At 45.9% G+C, this 27,666-nt stretch overlaps 1 protein-coding gene across 4 annotated transcripts in view; it reads right to left on the bottom strand.

Moving 5' to 3' along the window:
• SUPT5H (SPT5 homolog, DSIF elongation factor subunit) overlaps nucleotides 1–27,666 on the bottom strand; it is a 131,629-nt gene that overhangs the window by 70,374 nt on the left and 33,589 nt on the right. For all 4 annotated transcript variants that reach the window (XM_085894730.1, XM_085894732.1, XM_085894731.1 and 1 more), the window contains 6 exons: nucleotides 19,127–19,193; nucleotides 18,278–18,346; nucleotides 5,268–5,333; nucleotides 2,360–2,390; nucleotides 1,417–1,485; nucleotides 640–726 (listed from right to left, as the gene is read on the bottom strand). In XM_085894730.1, coding sequence (XP_085750856.1) covers nucleotides 640–726; nucleotides 1,417–1,485; nucleotides 2,360–2,390; nucleotides 5,268–5,333; nucleotides 18,278–18,346; nucleotides 19,127–19,193 — 389 coding nt within the window. The remainder of the gene's footprint in view (nucleotides 1–639; nucleotides 727–1,416; nucleotides 1,486–2,359; nucleotides 2,391–5,267; nucleotides 5,334–18,277; nucleotides 18,347–19,126; nucleotides 19,194–27,666) is intronic.

The raw sequence follows: 27,666 nt of genomic DNA, 5'->3' as shown, positions 1-27,666 counted from the left end.
AAAGTGAAGAATCACTTCAAAAATTCTCGTACTCGGATCCAGATTCAGATCTTCACCAAAATCGAATCAAGTCATCGTGGTCACACACCCAACCTGTCCACCAAGTTTCATCTGAATCTGTCCACAACTTTTTGAGACATCGTGCGATATATTAGTTTAGCTCTACCTCTCAATGGTGAAGTCACTTAAAAAATTTTTTAAATCAGATCCAGATCTTTACCAAAATGTAATCAGTTCGTCCTTGTCAAACACCGAACGGGTTCACAAAATTTAATCCGGATCCATCCACAACCTTGAAATATCCTGTACACAAACAAGCAACCAACCAGACAGACAGAAAGGAGTGAAAACATAAGCTCCTTCACCTTCGGTGGCAAAGGTAATAATAACTGCAAATGCTTCAGATGACAGACAAAGGTTTTCATTAAACCTTTGTCAGAAACAGCGTCTACTGTACCTGACCAATAACTGAAAAGAGAAATTGCAAGTGAAATTGTGTTGAGGAATCTGATGGCCTGCCCTTTGGAGCACAATCTTTGTTTAAATCAAAAGCACATCAGATTATCAGGAGCGTTTCAAACACATACGTGAATCGCTTTTGAAGGGCCTCTCCATCAATTTGATTCATTGATCACTTGCCTGTTTCACATAGGTCTGTTTGTAGGATTCCACGTAGATGTAGCCTTTAACGTGTTCTGGAGACACCACGGACTTGATCTTGAGGGGCTGCAGATGGTAACACAAAACATTACCCAGCGCAATAAGGGCTGAAAATAGATTATGAGAAAAAAAATATAAAGCATGGTTCACCAAGAAACATAAAATAATATGCAAGACTGAGGATCATGAAAAAAGATGTAAACGTCTATATATATATATATATAACAAGAAGGCCGAACAAGGCATCAAAACTGTGGGTTCCATTAAAAAATAATTGATGGTTCAAGCTTGTAAAAGAAAGATATCCCATTTAACAGCAAGACCGATGGAACATTCTATGAATTTTTGTAATTCAGGAAGAGGATGAAGCCCAATAAATAACACACGTTCTCTTACAAAGCACTTCAATGCAGGATGAGGCCCTTAGACCAATCAAGCCAGGACAATGGTTGTCAATAGATGGTCGTTTCTCAGTGTCATGTCCGTTTTAAATGCAAGGAAGCATCCATCATGTCACACTTTTAGTCTCTGGTATGACTCAGCTGGGGTTCAAACCACCGACCACCCAGACAGATAGGAGGCTCTAACCATAACACTACTGAGTCAGTGTGGTTGATGATGGATTGCAACATAATCTTACATGATTGTTTTCAAAGTTACACTTGTGTAGCTTCACTACAACTGGCATAATTTCCAGTAGCTTAGCCCATAACCTTAGTTTATCTCATAGGAGGTTGGTGTGCAGAGAATACTCACAGTTTCAGAGAACTGGTAAGCAATGAACTTCCTCATCAGAGAAATAGCTGTGGCTCTCTCCTCACCCAGCTGAAAATACACATCTTACTCAAAATGCTTCTCCAAAGGGATCCAATAAAACATCACCATCAAAATAGACTCCTTGGTGACTATCTGGAACAATGATAGAAAGAGGATGAAGCTTGCAGATACATCGGTAAATGCTCACCAGTTTCTATACAAAGACCTTCTATGATAACAGCAGCAATATGTATTTGGGGTTCCTCCCGCCCCCACCCCCCCCCCATATTTACAGGTTCTAAGGATCATGGAGTAGCTGTGACAAAGATCACGCATACATGCAGACAAATACAGGAGACAAGATCAGAGTTCGCTTTCACACAATACATTTGCTAAGATTGGGGGGGGTGACATCACCTCCCAGAGCATTCTGGGTACCAGCGACATATTTATGACATCGATTTTATCTCCGCAATCAACGAGGTGATCAAGGAGGAATTTCCTCTTCCACATGGATGCCAAACTATGCAGTTCCCCCCCAGGCTCTATCCTTGAAATGCTGAGCGTCAAACAAGGAAGCAGCACGTACCATTTTTAAAGTCTTTAATATGACTCCGCTGCGGTGAAATCCCCACAATGGCAAACACCTAGCTACTGTTACAGCTTGAATGGCAGTTGTGGCAAAAGGTGATTGGCAACAGGTTAAAAAAACAAAAAAGTGGATTATAATTTTGTTACTTATTCCATTAAGAGGAAAGCAACACGGTTTCAAAACCCAACGACCACCGTGTACAGGAAAAACAAAAAATACATTGATGGCATATATGTTCAACTTGAGACAATAGACTTCAACGTCTGTGTAAACATAAATGACAAGGAAGCAATTGAAGAGCAGAGATGCGATGACAAAACATCACAACCAAAGCATGAAAATAAAACGTACCTTGCATTTCACAGTCCACAAATTTGGATCCCTGATGTGGTGTAAAGGGTTGAGGATGAGGGTGTAAAAGGATGATTAAAAATAATAACAAGTCCAAACCCAAAGTGCAATTTTTCAAGAAGCAAATGTAGTTTTGTATTATATCTCAACACCTGTAATACAAATACTACTCAAAGTGGCAATGTCTGCCTGCTCTTAACCAAAAGGTTATTAAAGGTTCCAATAAGGCTTTATATTTGAGGCCTACAGGGAGATTCTGGAATAAAAGGTGTGTGTGTGTGTGTGTGTGTGTGTGTGTGTGTGTGTGTGTGTGTGTGTGTGTGTGTGTGTGTGTGTGTGTGTGTGTGTGTGTGTGTGTGTGTGTGTGTGTGTGTGTGTGTGTGTGTGTGTGTGTGTGTGTGTGTGTGTGCGCGCGCATTGAAGGAAGTCCTCCCAGGACTCAAAGTAGCCGCCTCCGCTTCGGTAAGGAATCACAGTATCCACCTCCGCTCGGCTCATAGACCAAGCTGTTCAACTTTGTTGTTCTCAGTTTTGTCCCAAGGGCTTTCAGGATAGTCAATGAACCCTGGAATGCCTCCAAATTTATTTATTTATTTTTTTGAATACCTTGGCAAGGCTCGTATGAGAGCTAACACACAACGCACAGCAAAGGGGGCATGAGACAAGAGGGGTGGGAGTGGGAAGGACAAAACAGTGGGGAACAGAGACATTAGGAGATCTGTGGAAGGGAGAGGGATGGGGTGGGGAACATGGGGAATAAAAGATGGACATTACAGGGACTTTCAGGAATGAAAGCAGGGAATTTGAAGGAGGTGGGCTTGGGTGGATTATCGGGGGTAGAAAAGATCAAGGATTTGGATGGGGGATGATAAGAGGTGGTGGTGAACAGCTGTTTTGAAGGCCTGGAGGGAGTGTTTTGAATTGTAGTTAAGTTGTAATAATATTCCTGGGGATGGTTTTCAAAAACTCAGTGAGGTTCTTCTTCATTATTCCTGTTGCTCCAATCATCACTGGTTCAATTCGACAATCTTCAGCTTCTAAGATCCTTGATCTCATTTTTGATGTCCTGGTATTTGGTGATTTTCTTGATTTCTGCATTATTTAAGCCAAAAATCACTGGGTACTGATATCTCGATCAGCAATACTGTCTTTTCCTTTTTCTTCCTGAGATCAATGTCTGGCCGCGAGGCTTTGTTTTGCATGTTCACACTCGATGGGATCATCAGGTCGTACGTGACGATGACATACTTATTTTCATTGATTACTCTTGGTTCGTGTTTCTATGAGTTTTCTGGAACTGGGATGTTGACATTTTTGCAGATATGCCAATGAATCACTTTGCATACTTTGTTGTGCCATTGTGTGTAAAGTTGTTCTGATAATAGTTTTTTGGATTCCGAAAGCAGGTGCCTCGTACTTTGTTTCTGTCTTGCAGAACTTACATTTGTCAGTCTGGCTCAGTCCTGCTATATGTTTAAATCCATTTGTGTCGTGTCTTTGATCTTGGGCATTCATTATTATTATTCGTTCTCCATCCAAGTTGAGCTGACCTCTTCTTCGCCATTCCAATGAGCCTTCTCAGTCCAATTCTTTTTTGCATTTTCCTGCTCTTTTGGCGTTCTCCCACTTGTTGGTGTATATTTGTTTTGTCTTTTTGCAATTGTTGGGGCTATATTTGTTGCCGTTTCATTTTCCTGTACAGTATCTTATATTCACACCTGTTTTTGGAAATTTCTTGCAAGTTGAGTTGGGGATACTTTTTCAGGTTTGTTGTGTTCATGTTTGTTTACAAATTGAATCTGATAGTCTGTTGAGCATGTCACATACTCAGCTAGTCGTACAATCGTCGCTCTGTGCACCTAGTGGGGTTCCATCAGGCTGCTTCCTCCTTCTTGTCTCGGCAGGTACATTCTTGGGATGCAATGGTTTTTGTAGAACATTTGGTGGATGGTAAGGAGTTTTCTTATTTTGATGTCCAACTTATTGATTTCTAATTGGGACCAATTTATTATTCTACAGCTGTAATGGAACGCTGGGACTGCGAGTTGGTTTATGGCTTTGACTGTTTCTTGGGGAGATGTACGTTTTCAGGATCTGCTTTGTTCTATGTTCGTATTATTTGGTGAATGTTTTTCACATTCGTTTGTGACATATTTGGTCACCCTCTTCTACTCCGAGGTGTTTGTATGATGATTTGTTTTCTCACTGCTGTGTTGTTGTTTCAAGGTCAATTTCTATCATGTTTGTTTTTGTTGGTTTACCTTTACCTTGTACAAATGTGCACTTGGTGCACTTATCTAGTCCAAATTTCATTTCAATGTCCTCAGAGAACCGTTTTACTCGTTTTAGCTGCTCTGTCAATTTTTTGTCATTCAGTGTGAAGAGCTTTAAATCATCCATGTATAGTAGGTGTGTCACCCTTCCTGGTACTTGGGATGTTCTTCTATTGGTTGTTAGGGTGTATCCATGTCCTCGTTTGTTGATGGGGTTACTCACTGGGCCCAGAGCCAAACAAAATGAGAGAGGGGTGGGGGAAGTGGGGGGGGGGGGGGGGAAGACGTCTCCCAGGAAAATCCCACACCTTATCTTCACATCTGGTATTTTGATATTTTCTTCTGAGTGCTGCAATATCAATGTGGTATTCCAGAGCTCCATTGCTTTCTCAATCAGTTTAGTTATTTGGGGATTGATTTTACATATTTGCATGCATTTTATCATCCACAAATGTGGAACAAAGTCAAAAGCTTTCTCATGGTCTATCCTGTGTGTGTGCGTTCTACTGAAGTGCTTCCTGTAACCCTACAGGTCTTTAAGCAATTTGTTTCAATATTCAATATCGATTACTTCTCTGAAAGATCATTTTAAATAACAATGTGAATAAAAACAACAAAAAAATCCTGAAACCCACTTGACACCCGGCAACAGCTGTTGTTGAGTGATATCATCGGAGAGCTCGTCAAAACCATGCCCGTAACTGCAGTAAAAAAAACAATAAAAATTAAACTTTTGTAATACCAAGCATTTGCAAATTGCAAGCTCAATGACAGGAGCATTCAATTGGGTTATTACTGGAAGCATTTTACTGTAACTTACTGCTCTGATTGTTTGGTTATATAAAATGCCATAGCGTTATGGCGGAAGAGCCAAACAAATTCTTCATTTCGTATACTTTACATAACACAGCTTAACAAGGAAATACAATAAAAACTGAACGGCACTCGGTACAGCGCATACCTCCTTCAGGCTGAACAGTTTACATTTTGTATCCCACTGATAGACCAAATCTGGATCCGGACCTGAACCAAAATTGAATCGGCTTATTCTCGTCACCTAACCAACTCATCCAATAGTTTTGTCACAACTTGTCCAAAACTTTTTGAAACACCATGCTACATATCATTTTTGGCACAATCTCAATGTTGATGAACTTCTTAAAGGTCCCCTGACATGCAAAACTTTCTGGTTATTTATATATTAACTTGACCTTCCCAGTGAAGAAATCACCCATGTTTTGAAAAAAAAATCAAAATGGGATAATTAGAGCAATATTTCAATCATTTCTGGTGCTTTTCACAACTTGCTATGCCCCGCCCCTAAAAAAAGTTGACTAGTAAATCGCAGCGTTGACGTCACATACAGAAACTCGCACAGAGTGGATTGACTCGAGATCTCTAGAGTCGAGACCAGCGTTTCTCAACATTTTTACCATTGTGGAACCCTTGAAATAGTTTTCATGTCTCAGGGAACCCCTGCATAAAAATTATTATATACCATTATTAATATCTCCCTCTTTTATATTTTTATCGTAGTTCACGTGAAAAATATAATATTGTTACGGATTCGCGCCCGCCGGCGTGCTGACGGCCACGTAACTCGAATCGCGGCACGTCGCCCACCGGACGGACAATCCAGTCGTGACCCTCTCGGACTAACGCCGGGAACCAGTCACGGGTGGACCTTTCGGTCTCACCGCGATCGAGCCAATCAGCCCCCGCGTGGGATAGGGTTGCTCGCCAAATTCGACCTACCTAAGTACCCACGCGGAGGGTAGACCGGGCGATCGCACCTCGCCGCAGGTCGACTTCGGACACGGGCCACTTAAGCGACCCGTTCCGTACTATCGGGATAACCGAGCGGTGTTATTCGTCGACCTCGACGGTTCGATTAATTATCGGGCGTATTCAGCCCACTACCAACCCTTTACGTGAAGCAAGATGAGGATCCAATGGGAGAAATGACGAAGCGAAGCGGGAAACAGTTCAACACAAAGCACATTTATTCGCGCCGAACGGAAAGCACACATTCAATTCCACCAAAAGCACACAGAAAAGACACAATGCAATTTACACAAAAAGCAAATGTAAAAGCGAAAACACAATGCAGAGCTAATACCGACTACCGAGCACACGGCAACACTTATACAATTCTACTTCACAGACGGCGCCGACAACACATACCCAAAACCAAGGAAAAGAATACCCTCAAGGATGAGGCGGGCCTGAGGCCGAGACCGGGTCGGCCTACCCGTCTGGTGATGAGACGCGGAGCGGCGATGGCGCCCCAACCCCGCGGGCCTCGCGGGCAGTGTCTGGTAGGGGGTGGGAAAGGGGCCCCCTTGGTCGCACTATCTCAGCGCGGGGGGAAACAGGAGGGGGTTGCTGATGCTCGGGGTATAGAGGATTTTTATTGCCCCGCGACGAGCGTCTCCACCTCGGCCAGGTCGCGCTGTCGGCCTCCCTGGGGTGCAGCTCCCTGCACGACGCGAGCACCCCCTCGTCTGCCCTCGCCGCCTCTCCACAGCTCCGTCCCCTCCGTTCCGACTCCAACGCACACGACGACCAGCTCCTTCTTGCCAACTCCACCGCCCACGAAGTCTTGGCTCTCTGTTTCCGACTCTCCTACTCTCCTACTCTCCGCCTCTGGACTCTCCGACTCTTTTACTCTCCGCCTCTGGACTCTCCGACTCCTTTTCTGACTGACGAACACGGTCCTTTTATCCCCCCGTAGCTTCGCCTTTGACCCCCTCCCTTTGACCTTTCACCTCGCTCCCCATTGGCCCGAGCAAAAGTGGGCGTGAAGGCTTTTTGATCCATAAATTTGCATATATCGATCGCCCTGGGGGCAGGGCCAATTCGCCCCTCGCTCACCGATTGGACGGCAAAAAGTGGGCGTGTGTCGTTTTTGATCCGTTTTTGAAGCACAAAATCCGTGATTTTGTACACGCTGTTCGGCGCGCGCCCTGCACGAGTCCAACACCGGTACCCACAGGCGGCGCAAGAACGGTGGCGATGCGACGGTTGCGAAGTGTGACGTGAAGGTCGTGGCGGTTGTGGTGAAGCGGCGTTGTGGTTGGTGGTTGATGTTGTGGTTGTGGTGGTAATCATGGCGGTTGGTCCAAAATAAAGATAGCAAAAGAAAAATGGCTATCCTGAAGAGTCGCAGCACGCATAAATGACATGTATTCCCACTAGACAACGGGTTTGGGCCTAACTACACATATACTTGCCGAGATACCTCACCTAAGGGGCCTGAATGGTGGTTTGCGAATTTGGTAACCACAACACTACCCCCTCCCCTTTTTACAGACTCGTCCCGAGTCGTCAAATTTTCGTGTGCCATCATGTGTAGTTTTCCCCTAGTACATTTTACCTACGGATCCCTGAGTGCGACATTCATGGTATTCGTGTCCCCAAAATAAATAACCTGAGGGCTGCGTAACTACCTAAACAAACTCACTCACACGGACGACTTAAATAAAATTGCCGGCGCTAAGACATACATGCCGGGGGCACACTCATATTTACAGTACATCTTAACCTTAACTTACAAATTTTACACTAAACCATGGCCCAGGATCATTGAACTCTGCAAAAAGAAAGCAGTTAGCAGGGAGCCAGGCTGCCCGCATGCAGTCTCTGGCTCAAACAATGCAGGTGACAGGGAACGTGGCTGGCTGCTCACATGCAGTCCAAGGCCTTCCCTTTTGAACTGAACGCAGTGAACCACAATGGTGCATGGGCTGCACAAACGCAGTCTCCGTGCCAGCTCAAGTGGCACACGCAATGAGCACAACGAATGGATGCATGAACACAAACACGGTGCACGGGCCGCCACTGCAGGCCCGTGTTGTAGCTGCCAACAGGGCAGTTCTTGCAGCTTGCAAACTGTTGCCTTGATCCTGACGCACATGGAAATGAACAGGGGGGGGGGCAAAGCAAAAATTGAACGGGGCTGGTGAACATGGGCAGTGGGCATGGCATGGCAAAGGCAGCAGGCAAACACAGCCCGCAGAAGAAGGCCGCTGCAGGCAAACATAGCGGGCAGATGAACTAGCCGGCACAGGCCTTGCAGCAAAACAACAGCTGCCGATGAAGTTGGCCGGCCTCCGCCTTGAAGCAAAACACGGCCAGCCGATGAAGTTGGCCAGCCTTTGCCGTTCCGTGGAGGTTGGTGGAGGGAGTGCGGTGGTGCTGGCCACTTGGAAGGCGGGCTCGGACCTACCTACCTGTCTCCCTCCCACCTATCGCCTTTGCCTGTCACTGTACATACCCACTCCCTTAATTTGTCAAACCCCAATTTAGCCCCAACTTTTTTTTTTTTTTTTTTTTTTTTACTCCCCCACTATAAATCGTCCCCTAACCCCCTTTATCGTCCTTGTTCGGCTAACCTATCCTGTCACCTAGCCGACTCCCAACCCCTACGTTCCCTTCCCGGAGGGGAATAAGGGAGAGCTAACGTCCTGTGTCGAGGCCCAATTCAAGCCTCAGAATGGCCTCCCCAGAGTTCGGCGATCTATAACCAAAGTGGGTCCAGCGGCCCACAACGACAGCGAGGGGATGGATGGTGCGGAGGGGTACATCTCCTAATCTACCCTAACCATTTAACTGTTAAACTACCCCGGGGCTTTCAACAAGCGCCTCTCGCTTAAACTATTGGTTCTAACAACCCAGATTCCCGTCGCCTGTGTTGGTGTCCTCACAATTTCGGGCCTCGCCCCCCAATTTTCGCTCCGTGCCCTCACACGGTCTCCTGGCTGGGACACGTGGCTCCCTTTGGCAGGCACGACCCTCTGCCGAATCTCCCGCTATGGCACCCCCGGGCACTACACTGCCTCCGAGCCTACCAGCTCCCTAACACCAGGGAGTGCCCCCTATGGCACCTCCCCTGAAACGCACACGTGGCAGGCTGGCTTCCCAGGCCCCTTTCCGAGGGTCACCCTTGCCCACAACACTGCCCACGCGGCTAATGGCGCCCCGGGCCCCCGCACCAAGCAGGCGCACCCGTGTCCACTACGCTATCACGGCCCCCCATGGGCCCTTGGCCTACCACGGCCGACTAGCCTGGTGCCCGGGGTACCCACTCAGCGATACTCACCTTTCGCAGCCACGCTCCCAAGCCCGTCAACAGGGCTCCTGCACCCCTCCAAATGGGTCTCGAGCCTACTTTCCCACCAACAACAAAACGACCTCCATTTTTCAATTTGACTAACCCAGCTAACTCACTTTACTCTGACCCCGGGGTCCCTTGGGCGGGAGTCACTCCTCCCCCCAATCACTCATCGCACCATGCATTCCCCATTCACTCCACACACACAGACCCGCTGGCCTCACTCACTCACCAAGCACATGCCTCACAACTCACCAACTCTTCAACACACACACACCGCTGAACTCTGCCATTCTTCTAACTACATCCCCTAACTAACTCGTGCTCCCACGTCGTCCCTTAAACTAGTAGCACGTTCCTTTTAACACTACGTAGCTAAACTACGTCAACTCTACACACTCAAAGTCTGTCACTGTCTCCTAACTCATTTTATTTCCCAACCTAAATCTGGCTACAATCCCTCTAACTAATCCATTCCACGGACTCCATGAGGACTTACCCCTGCCCCATGAAGTCGGTCTAACTAAGCTAACCCTTCCCCCTAACTAGTTTCCATCCTGTGCCCAGGGTCAAGGGGGTCTTCCACCCTTTGCCCAGGAATCCTGTGCACCCGAAAGTGAGGCTTGCTTTTTTTTTTTTTTTTTTTCATGCGCAGCACCTGCGCGGCAACTCGCGCACTTTGCACCTGCCCGTGACGTCATGCAGCTGCACGTGTTCCTCGTCCCTCCTTGGACGGTACCATCCGGCAGAGATACCCCTCCTGCCGGATTCCAACCCCACGTGCAGCCATGACGTCACCGTGCACAGAAAAAAAACAAGCCCCACGTCTCGAGGGGTTCCCCACGCGAACACATGTGCTTTGCCCGTTGGAGCTTAACACACACGATCGCGTGGAGAACCCGTCCGGTCCAAATCCATTTACCTGCCTAAACTTTGTCCGTCCGCGGGATCGGCAAATCCACCGCGTGCGTTTCCGGACCGGGACTTCACTCTCGCAAGCGAGCACGTGGCGGTCTCGTGCGTTGCACAGCACGAACCGCGTGCTCACTGCTGGGTGAACCCGGCACGGTCCCCGAAACAACTACAGCCGCTACTCGGCTTTCGTTTCTCCCATGTCGCCGTCGTCGCCATTCCACACACGCATACCTGCGTGTTACGACGCACACAGTCCACTCCATCACATTCACACCGGGAGATGCGGCTGCGTGCTCCCGCATGCCAACCGACATCTCCCTCACATACCGCTCTCTCACACACACGGTCTCCCTTGCACACAGCGACCTTGCACACGGCCGTTCACTCACGCGTGCGGGGGCACTCACCCGCGGTGCCTCACTCGCACTCCGTGCCTCATCCACACACGCGGGGGCACTCACCCGCGGTGCCTCATCCACACACCGTTCCTCACTCATACACGCGGGGGCACAACCGCGGTGCCTCATCCACACATGCGGGGGCACTCAACCGCGGTGTCTCATCCATACTCCGTGCCTCACTCACACACGCGGGGGCACTCAACCGCGGTGTTTCACTCACACTGGCCGTTTCATCCACACACACGGCCTCACTCACACACGGCGTGCTGGGAAGCACGCACTCCGGCACCATCGCCACCACACCACTCACACACGGGGTCGCTTCCACACACGGGGACGCACTCACACCTTGCACCACACACACAGGGACAACCACACTGGGGATTCGTGTCCCCACAAGGGTCTCCGGGGCCTCTATACCCCCCAAGCTCTCCGTGCACCCGTCCACAGCACCCGTCCCCTCAACCTCGCAAAGCACGACCGAACTCACCTGGTCGTGACTCGCCTCAAGGGGGCATACTCCCTCCCCTTGTTCCTGGAGGAGGCCATCCAGGTGCTCGCACTGGGTCTCCACACGCTCCGCGAGCTCACCCCCATTGTCCTCCACTACCTCCGTGTGTGTGTGTGCGTCACTTACCCCGTCCTCACCGTGCAGTCTCTCCTCTATTGTTCCCATCTCCCGTGTCTCTGCCAACTCTTCACCCTTTACCTCCCTTGTCTCCACTATTATTTCCGTTGTCACGGCCTTCATGCCCGCCTGCAGGCATCGGCCCATGTTCTGCGTCTCACCCCGTAGCTTTTTCATTTCTTCCTTCATGTGCTGTGTATTCGCATCCATCGTCGTTTTCACTTCATTTGTATTTGTATCCATCTTTTCGTTCATGCCTTTCATTTCGTTTTTCATATTCGCATCCATTTTTTCGATCATTTGTTTGTTCATGCCTTTCATTTCGTTTTTCATTTCATTTGCGTTTGCATCCATTTTCGCTGTCATTGCCGCCAGCATGACGAATAGCTGGGCCATGTCGGGTGCGCTTGGGTGAGCCGTTTCGGCAGGGGTTGGGGAAGGGTCTTGGTGGAGAGGGGGGGGGTGTCATACACCGCGGCCGCTGCCGCACCCACCTCGGGCCCTGGGTTCAGTTGGGCGAGTCCGTGTTCCTGCACAATCAACATTTCCTGCTCGGGGATTCCATCCTGGACCATGGATTCTACACATTCTACATCCATTTCTAATACCCCCGGCTCCCGCTCGCCTTGATACGCCATCTTGCTTCTCGTAAAGCGTTAATTTGAATCGCTCGTAATTTGGAGGGAATCGGGGGTCGCTTCTCTCACCCCTGGACCGATTCCCGTGAATTTAGCCGGAGACAGGAGAGCCCGTTTTCCTGTTCTCCGATACCAGTGCCGCGAGGAGGGCGATGAATTTGTATCCCACTTCTGACACCAGTGTTGCGGTTTTCGCGCCCGCCGGCGTGCTAACGGCCACGTAACTCGAATCGCGGCACGTCGCCCACCGGACGGACAATCCAGTCGTGACCCTCTCGGACTAACGCCGGGAACCAGTCACGGGTGGACCTTTCGGTCTCACCGCGATCGAGCCAATCAGCCCCCGCGTGGGATAGGGTTGCTCGCCAAATTCGACCTACCTAAGTACCCACGCGGAGGGTAGACCGGGCGATCGCACCTCGCCGCAGGTCGACTTCGGACACGGGCCACTTAAGCGACCTGTTCCGTACTATCGGGATAACCGAGCGGTGTTATTCGTCGACCTCGACGGTTCGATTAATTATCGGGCGTATTCAGCCCACTACCAACCCTTTACGTGAAGCAAGATGAGGATCCAATGGGAGAAATGACGAAGCGAAGCGGGAAACAGTTCAACACAAAGCACATTTATTCGCGCCGAACGGAAAGCACACATTCAATTCCACCAAAAGCACACAGAAAAGACACAATGCAATTTACACAAAAAGCAAATGTAAAAGCGAAAACACAATGCAGAGCTAATACCGACTACCGAGCACACAGCAACACTTATACAATTCTACTTCACAGACGGCGCCGACAACACATACCCAAAACCAAGGAAAAGAATACCCTCAAGGATGAGGCGGGCCTGAGGCCGAGACCGGGTCGGCCTACCCGTCTGGTGATGAGACGCGGAGCGGCGATGGCGCCCCAACCCCGCGGGCCTCGCGGGCAGTGTCTGGTAGGGGGTGGGAAAGGGGCCCCCTTGGTCGCACTATCTCAGCGCGGGGGGGAACAGGAGGGGGTTGCTGATGCTCGGGGTATAGAGGATTTTTATTGCCCCGCGACGAGCGTCTCCACCTCGGCCAGGTCGCGCTGTCGGCCTCCCTGGGGTGCAGCTCCCTGCACGACGCGAGCACCCCCTCGTCTGCCCTCGCCGCCTCTCCACAGCTCCGTCCCCTCCGTTCCGACTCCAACGCACACGACGACCAGCTCCTTCTTGCCAACTCCACCGCCCGCGAAGTCTTGGCTCTCTGTTTCCGACTCTCCTACTCTCCTACTCTCCGCCTCTGGACTCTCCGACTCTTTTACTCTCCGCCTCTGGACTCTCCGACTCCTTTTCTGACTGACGAACACGGTCCTTTTATCCCCCCGTAGCTTCGCCTTTGACCCCCTCCCTTTGACCTTTCACCTCGCTCCCCATTGGCCCGAGCAAAAGTGGGCGTGAAGGCTTTTTGATCCATAAATTTGCATATATCGATCGCCCTGGGGGCGGGCCACCCGCCCCTCGCTCACCGATTGGACGGCAAAAAGTGGGCGTGTGTCGTTTTTGATCCGTTTTTGAAGCACAAAATCCGTGATTTTGTACACGCTGTTCGGCGCGCGCCCTGCACGAGTCCAACACCGGTACCCACAGGCGGCGCAAGAACGGTGGCGATGCGACGGTTGCGAAGTGTGACGTGAAGGTCGTGGCGGTTGTGGTGAAGCGGCGTTGTGGTTGGTGGTTGATGTTGTGGTTGTGGTGGTAATCATGGCGGTTGGTCCAAAATAAAGATAGCAAAAGAAAAACGGCTATCCTGAAGAGTCGCAGCACGCATAAATGACATGTATTCCCACTAGACAACGGGTTTGGGCCTAACTACACATATACTTGCCGAGATACCTCACCTATGGGGCCTGAATGGTGGTTTGCGAATTTGGTAACCACAACAATATATATATTTTTGGATACTTGGTTTAAGGAAAAAATGACCCCCTTTTGTCAAATTTATTGGCAATGAAAAAAAAACATACTGCTTGTTTATGAGACCTCACACCGAGGTTTTAATTCACCAAAAATAATTTTTTGTTTGTTTTGTTTGAAAACGTCATTTTTGAAAGCGTTTGTCAACCCCGAGTCTGACAATTAAAAAACACACCTCATGTAACTTGATCAACAAAACTTCAACAAATAAAGCTGAAGCAATAAAGGTAAACAGAAGAACTAACCTTGAGAGAGAGAGAGACTTTGCGCGAAGAAGCACAGAGAAGATAGATGGACACAGTGCATGCGTCCCGTACTTGAGTCAGTCACTCAATGATACACGAATCCGCCACGTACAGGACGTCCACTAACCAGTGAGGGCGGTTTCACACTGGCGCCATATAGACATTGTTAAATACATTCCATATGGTTGTTATAATTGTAAATAATATAAGAGGTTGAAGTCTCTATTATAATAACCAAGGAGTTTCCAACAATATGCCGTACGTGTATAGTAAAATTACGAATATTAAATCAAACAAAAACTACTCAAAAATACATTAGCCGATTTAGGCCGAAGTCACATTTGCTCTATGGCGAGGATACCCTCTGAATTGACAGAAACGTGCGGCGGCCGCAGAGTTTCTGCGGTGGCCTCAGGGTGGTCCTAAGCCGTATGGCTATATTTTACAGGCCGAAGGGTCGCCGTGGAATTATAACGTGGATTTGTAACTTTTTTCATTTCTACGTTCGCCGTAGCAATTCGACAAGCCGAAAAAAAAAAACTGGTAAAAACAAAATAAAAAATTAACCCATTCGTTACCGTCCGTCGGGCCGCACGTTCGCCTTAGGGCCCCCCTGCGGTCGCCTTGCGGGCACCTTGAAAATTCTATGGCCGCCGCACGAACGCCCGAAGGTCACCGTGCGACATCAAATCAAAGACCGTACGGCACCCCCACGTTTTCGGTCTCCACAATTTATAAATACGCCGTGTGGCGCCCTGAAAAATAAAAACATATGCAACTGCTACATTGTGTGACCATGGAAATACTGCGGCCGACGTATAATTGCTAGTGGCCGTAGATTTTGGAGACCCCACGGCCGCCGTGGCAAATGTGACTTCGGCCTAAATTCGCCGTGTGGCTCCCCTAAAAATAAAAACATATGTGACTACTACATTGTGTGACCATGGAAATACTGCGGCTGCCGTATAATTTGGAGACCCCACGGCCGCCATGGCAAATGTGACCTAAGCCTTATTACTGTTTCTCGCGGAACCCCGAGCGACCTCTTGCAGAACCCGAGGGTTCTGGGGAACCCCGGTTGAGAAACACTCGTCTCGACTGGGCCAATAAATCTGATGTGCTGTAGCCTTTTTTTTTTTTTTTTTTTTTCCTCCTTCTTCTTCTTCTTCTTCTTCTTCTTCTTCTTCTTCTTCTCTCTCTCTCTCTCTCAGCCTGTGGCTGCTGGTTGCATCATTGCTTGGGACGCGGCGATGCCGCTGATGCAGTGTCCCCCTTACCAGTACACCGGTGCTCATTTTGCCGACCTCGGAAGGATGACTGGCTGAGTCAACCTCCTGGTGTATTTTAATTCAGCGGCCAACGGGGCTTGAACTCAGGATCTCAAGCCACCACCCTCACCACTAAGCCAACACCAGGCTTATTGTTTTCTACTGGCGCTACATGACAACAGTAGGAATAAAATAAATAAAAATGCAACAGAACGTCAGATTTATCGGACTACTCTAGACAATTGTGTCGCAACGTGTGTTCTGCACACAAGTTTTCATCGTATCCGAACAGCGAGATTGCTTCGTTTTATGCGCGGAGAGATACGGCCGATGACATGCGCCGGCCTTGCTTGTGATTAATTCGCCGCGGAGGAACATGTCCGCTAAGCTGTGCTGGTCACGTCACCTCACTAAAATATTTCTGATATCGAGCAGTATGCAAGTCAAATTTACATTATTGAATTACCAATAGGATTTAGTCTAACCAGTTGTTATTGCCAAGTCTTCCTTCGATGTCCTCCCGATCATCATGAACTCCAGGAATTTCATCGCCATTTTCCTCTGCTTGTCCTGCTTCGGGCTCTAACTGCTAGGGCCGTATTCCATTTCCAGCTGCCTGAACTTCACCTCCCGCGACTACGTTATCCGACAATTCTCCATGTGATTCAGACCGAAATCCTTCATTTCTCTCACACTCACTGTCGTTACCAGACAAATGAAAGTCCATGCCATCCATTATTCAAAACCAAATGTTCGATTTTTTTAAAGCAGAAGTGAACGAAGCGATTGAGTCGACCAATCAAATGTGGAAACACACAGAAAGCCAATAGAATCACGTAGACCACCAACCCGAGTAACTTACCTGCAGCCTTTGTCATACTGTAGTTGACGTCATGTGGGTTACGCCCATTTCAGGAGAATTTTTATGGGCGTTCCCGAATACATTTGTTTTTTAACTTTACATGTTACAGAATGAGTATTGTGAAAAAAACATTGTCAGATCTGAAATCACGATGAAAAACTTCGAAAGGACATATATAAATGAAATTTCAGTACTTTTGCGTGTCAGGGGACCTTTAAGAATCTTAAAAGAATTCCTTTAAAGAAGGAAAAAAAAATACTCGTATCCAGATTCAGATCTTCATCAAAATCGAATAAATTCATCCTCGTCACATACCCAACCTGTCTCCCAAGTTTCGTCTGAATCCATCTACAACCTTTTGAGATGTCTTGCTCACAGACAAACAAATAAACCAACCAAAAGGTGACCACGTGTGACTTCTTTAAGGTCACACTTAGGTGAACAGAGCTGCTATCCACCAGGAGCGACTCCTTGAGGAATATCTGCCTACGAGAGATTCCGATGAGAATCGTTCTCCAGAGTAACCATGAAAAATATGCTTTTGCCTCATAACGTCACCAAATGACGTCATAATGTCGCAAGCTTGACAGATCTAGAAAGCACTCATCGAGGTGTTCAATTTGAGGTACTACACGATATGGTTCCTAAAACTTGAAAATTTGACCTTGGGGTCAAATATGCTTGACCTGAGGCGCTAACCATGAAGGTCAAGGCCAATCGCCACCAAAAATTAATCAGCTGAGCGCCAGACCATGAACTATATTCCCATGAAGGTTGAAGACGATCCGATCAAAATTACTCAAAAAATAAGGGTTTCGTCGACTCCCCTGATTTGCGACAAAGTGACCTTGACCTTTGACCTTGACCTTCAAAATTTTGTGCACTGAAAGGGACCTCCATAGGCCTCTGATATGCGAAGTTACAAAAATTTCCGATGATAATTGTGCTCTGTAGAATTTTTTATATGTGATTACAGACAAACAAAAAAAAAATAAAAAAAACATACAAGTTGACTAACATATCTTGCAAAAACTTCGTTTTTGGCAAGATAATAAATAAACAGACAGGGGTGAAAACATAACCTTCGTCCACCTTCAGTGGTGGAGGTAAACAGCACAGGAAAAGACAATTTCATTGAGTCTCCATCCCAAAACTAGGACACATGTACTTCTACCTTCCCCCACAATCACCTCCTCCTCTCCTCCTCCAACCCCACATCCTTTCCCTCTTCCCCACTCTATCAGCCAACCATCCACCCCCTCCTCCTCCTCCTCCTCCTCCTCATAACCACCCCAACAGCATTTGTTATTAACAAGCAGAACAATGAGCACTGGGAACACCACGAGCCAATGCAACAAAGGCATAATAAGCAAAGGTAGAAGTAAAAGCAGAAACGGTAAGACAAAGGAAGTTAGACAACAAGTAGACAAAGAAAACGAAGCAGAAAAAAAAATGCTGCAAGTACATGTCGCAATCTTTCCATGTCATTAAAACGAGTGGATTGACCACAAAGAGCATGATCTTCCCAAATAAATTAAATAAGCCTGAAGAGGAAATGTTCAAACGGGGATTGGGATGGAGAACGGCATGTAGTTATCACAAGAGGTGGACAGAAAAAGGGTGTACATACTGTTCACCAGAAGCACTGTTTGCATATTTCTTCATGTAATATTCGCCAAGCTCCTCTTCTCGCTGCTCCCTGAAACAAAAGAGAATAAAACATTCACAACCAAATGCAATCACATCAAGAAAAAAGCAATCGGAGATAGCAAATCCTCACCAGGACTTCTTTTCAATGGTGTATTTTTATAGGTTTTATAGTAAATCCAATATGGCTGCCAAACCATGTGACCTATGATGTCAGATGTGTGACCCTTTTGTTCCTCATGGACAGGCAGTCATATGTGTAAAGTTTTGCCTCAATCTGCTCAGCCATTTCAATGAAGATTTTTAAAGGTTTTTTTTTTTCAAAAAAAAACAACATGGCTGCCGAATCACGTGACCAATTGTCATCAAAAATATTTTGTGGACCATTTTATCCCAAGATGTCGGATGCAGCATTCTACATATGTAATAATCATTCCAAATGAGGAGTACTTGCTCTGTGCCAAGTTTCAATTTTTTCCTTGGTACGGTTTCAGAGATAGAGGTCCAAAGTTTTTCCCGTTTTTCTAACATGGCTGAGAGCACGTGACCTGTGATGTCACAATTATCATTAAAAATACATAAGTAGTTGCACCAATGGTGAAAATTTCGTCTCAATCTGACAAGCAGTTGCGGAGTAAAACACAAAAGTTCTGTGCGGAGAAACAATCAGACAAACGAACCCAAATGCAATACCCTCTCCTTCAGCAAGGGTAAAAAACAATCACAAAGCTAAATTTCATCATCGTCAAAGTAGATGTTGCCCTATTTGTGGTTTACGAAGCTAAGGCAGAATGTCCAACATTTATGACAAAACACTGATTATTCCTTTCACCTCCACAGGTTTTGAAGTCGCCTCGCTCCAGAATGGTCTTCCACTGGAACATCGTCAATGTGGGTCCCTAAAGGAAAGAGCCAATTAAAATATGAACAATACTGCAATGTGGTTTTGATAAGCACCGTATTTCAGACAAAATTATTTATAATACGTACACACTTAAAAAGCCCAACGATGTCTCTCACGCATGGTGTGTGCATGTGGGTGTATATAGGTGTAGGTTTGGGTGAAGATGAATAAGTGACAGATGTGTAGGTGTGTATCAATCGTGGATGAAAAATAAATTTGGTCTTTCACACACGCACACACGACATTACCGATGCATTAGGGTAGTTTGGATGACCGATTATGGCCTGTCGCAGCTAAGTGGGAGCCACCCTGTTCCAATGCTTGTATTTAAATAACAGTAAATAACACAAATATGAGTAAACTTGCCTTCTTGAAACCCTCACAGTCAGTTAGAGCATTGAAAAATCTATTTTAAAAATGTATACTTTAATGACCGTCAGATGTCAGGATCCCAAGATTCATGTACGTTAAATGCTATCAGCTGAAAAAGCAGTCATATTTCCAGTTTCATTTTTAGATTTTCAGATGTTGTTTAATTTATCTGATATTCATCATTGGAACTTGGTTTTGAAAAGTTTATTCCAACAGAAAGTGAACTTTCCTTTCCAGAACATGTTACAGTTTGGAAGTCGATCAAAAATTGGCTGAGTGGCATGTGATAGAGTGACATTTATCCTAGTTTCACTTTGAATGCCTATTCAGGGATGAAAAAATAAAAGTGCCTGTGCTATTCTGTGAAGTGTGCTGAAAGTGGCTGAGATGAGGCTCATTTTACCAACAATAATCATATTATCTAATTTTACAAACATTATCGACATATTTTGATTAAATACCGCTCACTGACCACGCGTTTCAAAATTTCAAATTTGTCCGCCATTACGCGACAATCAATATTATACACAATACAATTTTACCTGAATCATTGAATTTGAAATCTCTTACCCCAAATGATACATTTCTGTCATGACCTTCTTTGCAGGAAAAATACAGGTTTGCCTCAATCTCCCTCAACAGTTAAAGGGAGATTTTTTTCTTGTCCGCTATTACGCGACGATTATGGAATTCTGGAATTTTTGCTGAAATATTGAGGTGAGTGAATGTTTTAAGTATTTGGACATTAAAATAAATAAAATAGATGAATCAGACTGACTTTACAAGTCTATGAGCAATAATGCTCAAATATTTATCTGACAACCATTTGGAGGGAAGAAAATTTAATTTTTTATTCATGTCCATCGAGAAATATGAAAATTTTCCAAAATTTGATACTATCGTGTCGCGACATCCTGGTCTAACAAGTGGAACGGATTGTCATAGTAAGTGTCCATGATATTTAAATGTTTATCAGTCTGGTTCCTTTCCTGAGTTGTGTTTGTCTGAATTGATAAACTGTTTTTTGCCTTGTGTTCCATATATGCTCCAGTTTATGGATTAGTTAATGATTTGATAATTTCATGAAGTTCACTTTTCATAAATTTTGGTCAGTTTTGGAATGAAGTGGCTCCCACTTAGCTGCGATAGGCCTTATCCAAAGAACAAAAAAAGCAAAACAAACCAAAAGATGCTACACAAGGCATGACTTAAGTTTTTCATTTAGAAAAAAAAAACTACTTGGAACATCAAGGAAATAAATTGACTGACAGGATGTCATCAAGACGTACACACACTCACCTCTAAGCTGTCTAGCCCGGGTTGGAATCCCGAGCCAGCTATAAACTGTCATCCGAATGTTTCACAACTCGGGTGATTCATCAAAGTGTGTGCCGTCCCTCTGATGGACGTTAAACTGGATGTCCCGTCTGCCAGCATTTGTTGGTGAACGTTAAACAGGGCATCCCTGAACAAATTCTAAACTTCTGTTCTGACCTACAGGGGGACTGGATCAGTGGGACAGAGACACTCCTAGTAATGATGCAACCAGCGAACATCGGTTGCAAATGAAACGAATGAACGAACGAACGAACAAGATTATTGAAGCCTCCAAACCTGAAGAAGTGTATTTTAGTGTCCTATTTCCATCAGTCAAAATTGCACAGTGATCAGTGGAGGGTTTCTTCCCTTCAGAATGTGGAATGAGCTTCTTACTCATTGAAAATAAATATTCCTGAGAATGCGGATGGAAAAGAGAAAGATAATAAGAAGAAGAAAATAAAATAAAACAAACGTTTATAGAACCTTCTCAGGCTGAAAATAAGTCATACAAGCCATAAACAATTAAGGAAATTATTTGGAACATCTTTTGTGAAAGTTTGAAGTGGGAACAACCGAATAATTGCCAAATAACTTCTGTATATAAAATTCAGATCCTGTGCCAAGTGCTCAATGGCAAGAAAATAAATAAATAAATAAATAAATAAAGAGAGGTATCTCATTTTTCAGTCATACACTTCATTACTCTCCCCATTCAGAATAAAACATTTTCATGGCTCGGAATCACACACAGGCAATGGGAAAAAGGCATGATGCGAGATTTAAGGAAAGGATACACTGGAATAATTACACAAGTAAAAAGACAAGACATGTAAAATGTACTTCGCTTGGTGTGACACTGGAGTGTTTACTTATTTGAGATCGTGAGGAGAGAAGCAAGCTCTCCTATATATATATATATATATATATATATATATATATATATATATATATATATATATATATATATATATATATATATATATATATATATATATATATATATATATATATACACATATACACATATACACACACACACAAGACCTGTCTCATATTTTCAAGATGGCCACCATTTCAATATGAACAAGAGCTCAAGTGAGCACAATATATGCCCGAACAAGAAGGTATATACAGAATTGTGCTACTCCATGGAAAACAGCATCCTGGTTGTCATGGCAACCACTTTAGATGACGAACATATGTCGCGACACACCGTCTCCACAGTCTGTACCTATGTACCAAATATGAAACATGAAAGTTGAAAACTTTGGGAGTTAGAGTGCGGACAGGAACAGACGGACGGACAGACCAGACAGACAGATAATACGCCCCGATATATATATATATATATATATATATATATATATATATATATATATATATATATATATATATATATATATATATATATATATATATATATATATCGGGCGTATAAAAATGGCTATTTTGCAGTTCCACTGATCACATCGAGAAGAAATTGAATTTGATGAACCCTCAAATATTAATACTACGTACAATAATAGTCAATGACAGTTGAAGTAACTTACTTGCAATGATCAATTAATTGATTATTATATTGGAATACGATTTTTACACAAATATAACCAGATACATGTGGATAGTTGACTATGACTTTGGGTTATGTCTTAAAGTAAGTATGTACATGTTTGAAATGACCTTTTATTTTTAGGCAAACAAAAATTAACTTTGTTAAGGATGCAATGTTCTACATTATGTTCAATCTTCGTCATCGTCGTCGTGATTAGCAGCTACTGCCCCTGTCTATTCGTTACAACAGTCTGATCCAGCATTACAACAGCAAAACATCAAACATGACATCTGTGCTGCCACACAACCACACCTCCCGGTGGAACATGGCCGGCTGGAGCATCCACACTAGATCAGCTGCAGAATGGTGACTGGTACAGCAGACACATCAGGTGGAAGTGTGGTTGGACACAACGTCGCACCATCCTCACCTTCTTGCCATCCATACTTGATGGGATCCAAGTTCGGAGGGTCTGACTAAGTGGCCGATTTCCATATACAGTAACGACTTGATGATGAGCACGATGTACATGTTGAACAAAGGCATCATGCGATGGGGGCAACTACCTCAATTTCGGAGCAGAGGTAATGTTGGAGATTTTTTTTTTTGTATACCTTGTCGAGGCTCGTATGAGAGCTAACACACAATGCACATCGGGGGGGTGGGGCATGAGACAGGAGGGGAGGGAGCGGGAAGGACAAAACAGTGGAGAACAGAGACATTAGGAGATCTGTGGAAGGGAGAGGGATGGGATGGGGAACATGGGGAATACAAGATGGACATTACAGGGACTTTCAAGAAGGAAAGCAGGGAATTTGAAGGAGGTGGGCTTGGGTGGATTATCGGGGGTAGAAAAGATCAAGGATTTGGATGGGGGATGATAAGAGGTGGTGGTGAACAGCTGTTTTGAAGGCCTGGAGGGAAGAATGGGATTGAAGACAGTGTGGGAGTTTAGTCCAAAGCTGGGAAAAAAAGAGGAATGAAAGAGCGAAGGTGAGCAGTTATTTGTGGTTTTGGTAGTTTTAGCAGAAGGGGGTTGTTGGCAGACCTTGAGCGCCCTGCGGAAATGTGGTGGGGACAAATCGCATAGAGAGCAGGGGGGGGGGCAAGACTGGACAGGAGACGGTAGAAGACAGAAAGACCACCGACCAACATGCGGTGATTGAGTGAGAGGCCCAAAGACTCAGCTTCATTGCGGGAGATGCCAATGATCCGAAATGCCTTGGTTTCTACAGCGTGAAGCCGAGAAAGGTGGGAGGCAGGAGCACCAGCCCAGAGGGGAGAGCAGTACTCCATCAGGCTGCGGACAAAAGCTTTGTAAGTGGTCAGGAGCTCAGGTGGGCCGAGGAAGGACTTTGCATGATTGAGGATTCCCAGTCGGCGACTGGCTTTGGAGGCGAGGTATGAAATGTGGCTTTCCCGGGAAAGGTCATGGCAGATAGTGAGACCCAGAAGCTTGAAAGAAAGGACTTCTTCCAGAGGATTGTTGAGAAAGTGGATGGGAGGGGGGGGGGTTTCTAAATGGTCCTTTCGAAGAGACATCGTGAGAGAGTGATATTTGTCCGGATTGAAAGACATGTTCCACGTGTTGGACCAGTTTGTGATTTTATCCAGATCAGTAGTGAGCGAAGAAGCTGCTGCTTGCTGGTCTGAGGGATGACCGATGGTACGGCAGAGGGTGGAGTCATCAGCAAAGAGATATAGAGGATTTTCCAGAGAGTCGGAGAGATCATTGATGAAAACCAGAAAAAGAACAGGGCTCAGAACGCTACCTTGAGGAACTCCAGCCTGGACAGGAAGGGGGGATGAAAGAACTCCATTTAGGGTCACACGGTGACTGCGACAGGAGAGGAAGTCTGCGAGCCATGAGTGGAGATGGCCTTGGATACCAAAGGAAGAGAGTTTGGTGAGCAGGGCAGGGGTGCCAGACTGTGTCAAAAGCACGTGATACGTCCAGGGATACGGCTCGGATTTCCTGTCTAGCATTAAGGGCTTCCATCCATTGTTGGGAGACCAAAAGCAGCATATCCAGGGAAGAGTTACCTGGTCTGAAACCAAATTGATGATCAGAAATCAAGCCATTGGAGAAGAGGAAGGATTTGATGTCTGAAGCGATGATGGATTCCATAACCTTGCTGATGATTGGGAGAAGGCTGATTGGTCTGTCGTTGCAGGGATCTGTTTTTGCACCTTTTTTGTGCAGGGCAGTGATGTTTGCTGATTTCCAAGCAGATGGCAGATGGCCTTGAGCAAATGAGAGGGTGAATAGAACAGAGAGGGGGTGAGCAAGAGCAGAAGAGCAGGCTTTGAGGACACGTGGGCTGATGCCGTCTGGACCGGTTGCAGAATCTGAGTCGAGGTTTGACAGCAAGCTCTCCACCTTGTCAGGAGAAAAGGACCCAGAGTCCAGGGACAGTTGGGTGCGACTGGGTAAGGTGGGCAGAAAAAGTGATGGGTTTTGGACACAAGATTTAGCTGCAAACACCGAGTTTAGGCATTCAGCTTTTTCACGTGCGGTATCAGCAGTGCTGCCGTTTTAGGTGAGGGAGGGGATGGAGGGAGAACATACACCAGAAATAGATTTGATTAGAAGCCACCAGGATTTTTAGGAGGGAGGGAGGTTTGAGAGTTCAGACTTGAGATGAGAAAGATGTTATTTTCTGGCTCTCCTGGGGGTAGATACACACTTGTTCTGAGCTTTATGGAAGGAACTGAGATTGCCCTCAGTTGGGTTTGCTTTCCATGAGGCAAAGGCAAGTTGTTTCAGGACAACTGACTCACCACAAGCTTCAGTGAACCAAGGGCGGGAGGAAGGGTAGGACAACTGAAGACGAGAGGGGATAAATCTGTGCATGAGGGAGAGCAAGTTTCTTTGAAAGAATTCCCAGGATGAGTTGATGTTGGAGAAAGTAGCAATAAGAAACCAGTCGATAAGTTTGAGAGCTGCTTGGAGACCCTGCCAGTCGGCTTGAGTGAAATGCCAGACTCGACGGCGGTGAGGTGGTTCTCTGATAACAGCCAGAGAGATGTCCACTTTGACAAGGACGTGGTCAGAAGAACCGATTGGAGCGGAGAAAGAGCAGCAGATATTGTCAAAATCAGATCCAGAAGAGATGGAGTACCATTGGTTGAGATCCGGGTAGGGAAGTTGACCGATTGAGTCAGTCCCAATGAGTCGCAGAAAGCTTTTGCTGAGGTGCCATGACAGATGAGGGAGGTACCCACACCTAGCCAACTGGCATGAATGCAATTGAAGTCGCCACATATGAGGAAGAGAGAGTTTGGATGAGAAGATAGAAGTTGGTCCATGTTTTCAGATAGTGAGGTGTAGATGGAGTCATCACTGTTCGGTGGACGGTACAGTACACATATGAACATGAGGTGGGAGTGGAGGGAAGCCGAAGCCAGAGGTATTCCTGGGGGTGTGGGGGAGTGAGAGCAGTGCATGGAGAGTGAGTAATAGAGTCTTTGATGAAGAGAGCAACTCCTCCACAAGGGCGAGGCTCAGGTCTGTCATACCGGAGGAGGGAGTAACCAGGGAGAGATACTTGGGAGTCAGACACGTCTTGAGGGAGGAAAGTTTCTGTTCGGCAGATTATGTCTGGTTTGTCAGTGGCAACCTGCATGGAAAGATCTGAAAGGTTTGAGTGAAGGCCCCGGATATTTGAGGTCCATACTTTTGATGAAGAGGTAGGAGAGTAGGACAAGGGACGAGGGGGGGGAGGTAAGGAGTGTTGTTGAAAGAGTGTGGGGGATTGCAGAATCGCTAGGGGAGGGGGCCGAATGAGGAGGAGAAAAGACTCTGTGGTGCTGGGGGACAGGGGGACAAGAGAGGGGGAAGAAGAAGGCAGTTGAGGATTTGAGGAGGTGGAGTGAAGAGATGGAGGTGAGAGGGCAGTGGAAGGAGGCAGCTTTGTGGATGGGAGGGGGGGCAACTTTGGGAAGGATGAGTGAGGGGATGAATGGTGGGAGAAAGGTGAGGGGGGAGTTTTTGAGAGAGGTGAGAGGGAGGCTTGGAGGGAGAAGAGTGGGATGGTTGCTTTGAGAGTGAGGGGTAAGAGGAGTGAGTTGGCACTGAAGTTGGAAAAAAGAATGGTTGATGGAAAGCGAACATTCATAGCAAACTGGGGTTTCCAAAAAATTCTAGGTCAGTTATGCGATTGAACACGTTCTTGAGGGATGCAATAAAGGCGAATTCAGAGAATGGAGAGAAGAAACGCTGTAACAGTTGGATTTTTTTAGGCAAGGTATGAAGGAAAGGTCGAATTGAGAGCAGTCTGTTTAAATAGCAGAAGAGTCGTAGTCCAGTAGAAATTGACGTAAAAATAAATTAGCCTAGACATTTGTGTTCACAGGCCAATTATTGCATTAAATCATCTATCGATGTCCACTCATCATGTACACAAAACCCAAGAAAAATCAAGAATGGGCAAATAGGTTTTCATTGATTTTTAAAAAAAGGACCCAATGCCTTGCTTCAGCAATATATATGACAATATTTGTAGGAAGACGGTACCGTTGCAACTTAAAACAAATACATGTCAAGGTTACTGGACCTGTTGGTACCTGCACAAATGGACTAACAAGAAGGTATGTATGAATGTTGAGATACAATGTTCTTGTAAAATACATATAAAGACCCAAGAAACATTATGCCCACACATAATGACGTAGTATCCTTGCAACTGAAAGAAAATGAGAGGAGTGCCAGCCTCGTGTATTTGACCTCTTGGGGCCTCAGCTCTGGATCACCAAACTGCCAATATAAATACTATGGAAAGATGCAAACCCCCTTTGACATCCATATATTCTTGAAAGTTACCATTAGCATCAATTGCAACTCTGATTTTGGCAATCATATAAAAAACGAGATATCTTTTCATGCTCAAGTGTTGTTACTATAAATAGACTGTATCCTTCTTGGTGCCAATTTATGAAAAAAAAAAATTTATATAGGTGTCTATAACTTCAAATCTGGCTGTGATCAATATTATTCATTGCTCGAATGAGGGAACACCTGAAAAGAATCACGCTGCTTACTTTACTTTCAAGGATTCCTGATTTCAGTGCTCGATTTTGAAGCATTCGGAACATCATCCTTTGACTTGTTCCGATTGCTCAGATGCTGTTTTCTTGAAAACATATTGAGATTACTTTATATTTTAGAACCTTCAAATGGATTTTCTTAAAACTATCAACTATTTTGCCTGGAATTAAATACATT

This window comes from Eptatretus burgeri, chromosome 9, assembly GCF_056783735.1.
Source record: "Eptatretus burgeri isolate ZD-2024b chromosome 9, Ebu_testis_v1, whole genome shotgun sequence".
In the NCBI taxonomy this organism is placed as follows: domain Eukaryota; kingdom Metazoa; phylum Chordata; class Myxini; order Myxiniformes; family Myxinidae; genus Eptatretus; species Eptatretus burgeri.
This window is presented reverse-complemented; position numbering and strand designations above follow the sequence as displayed.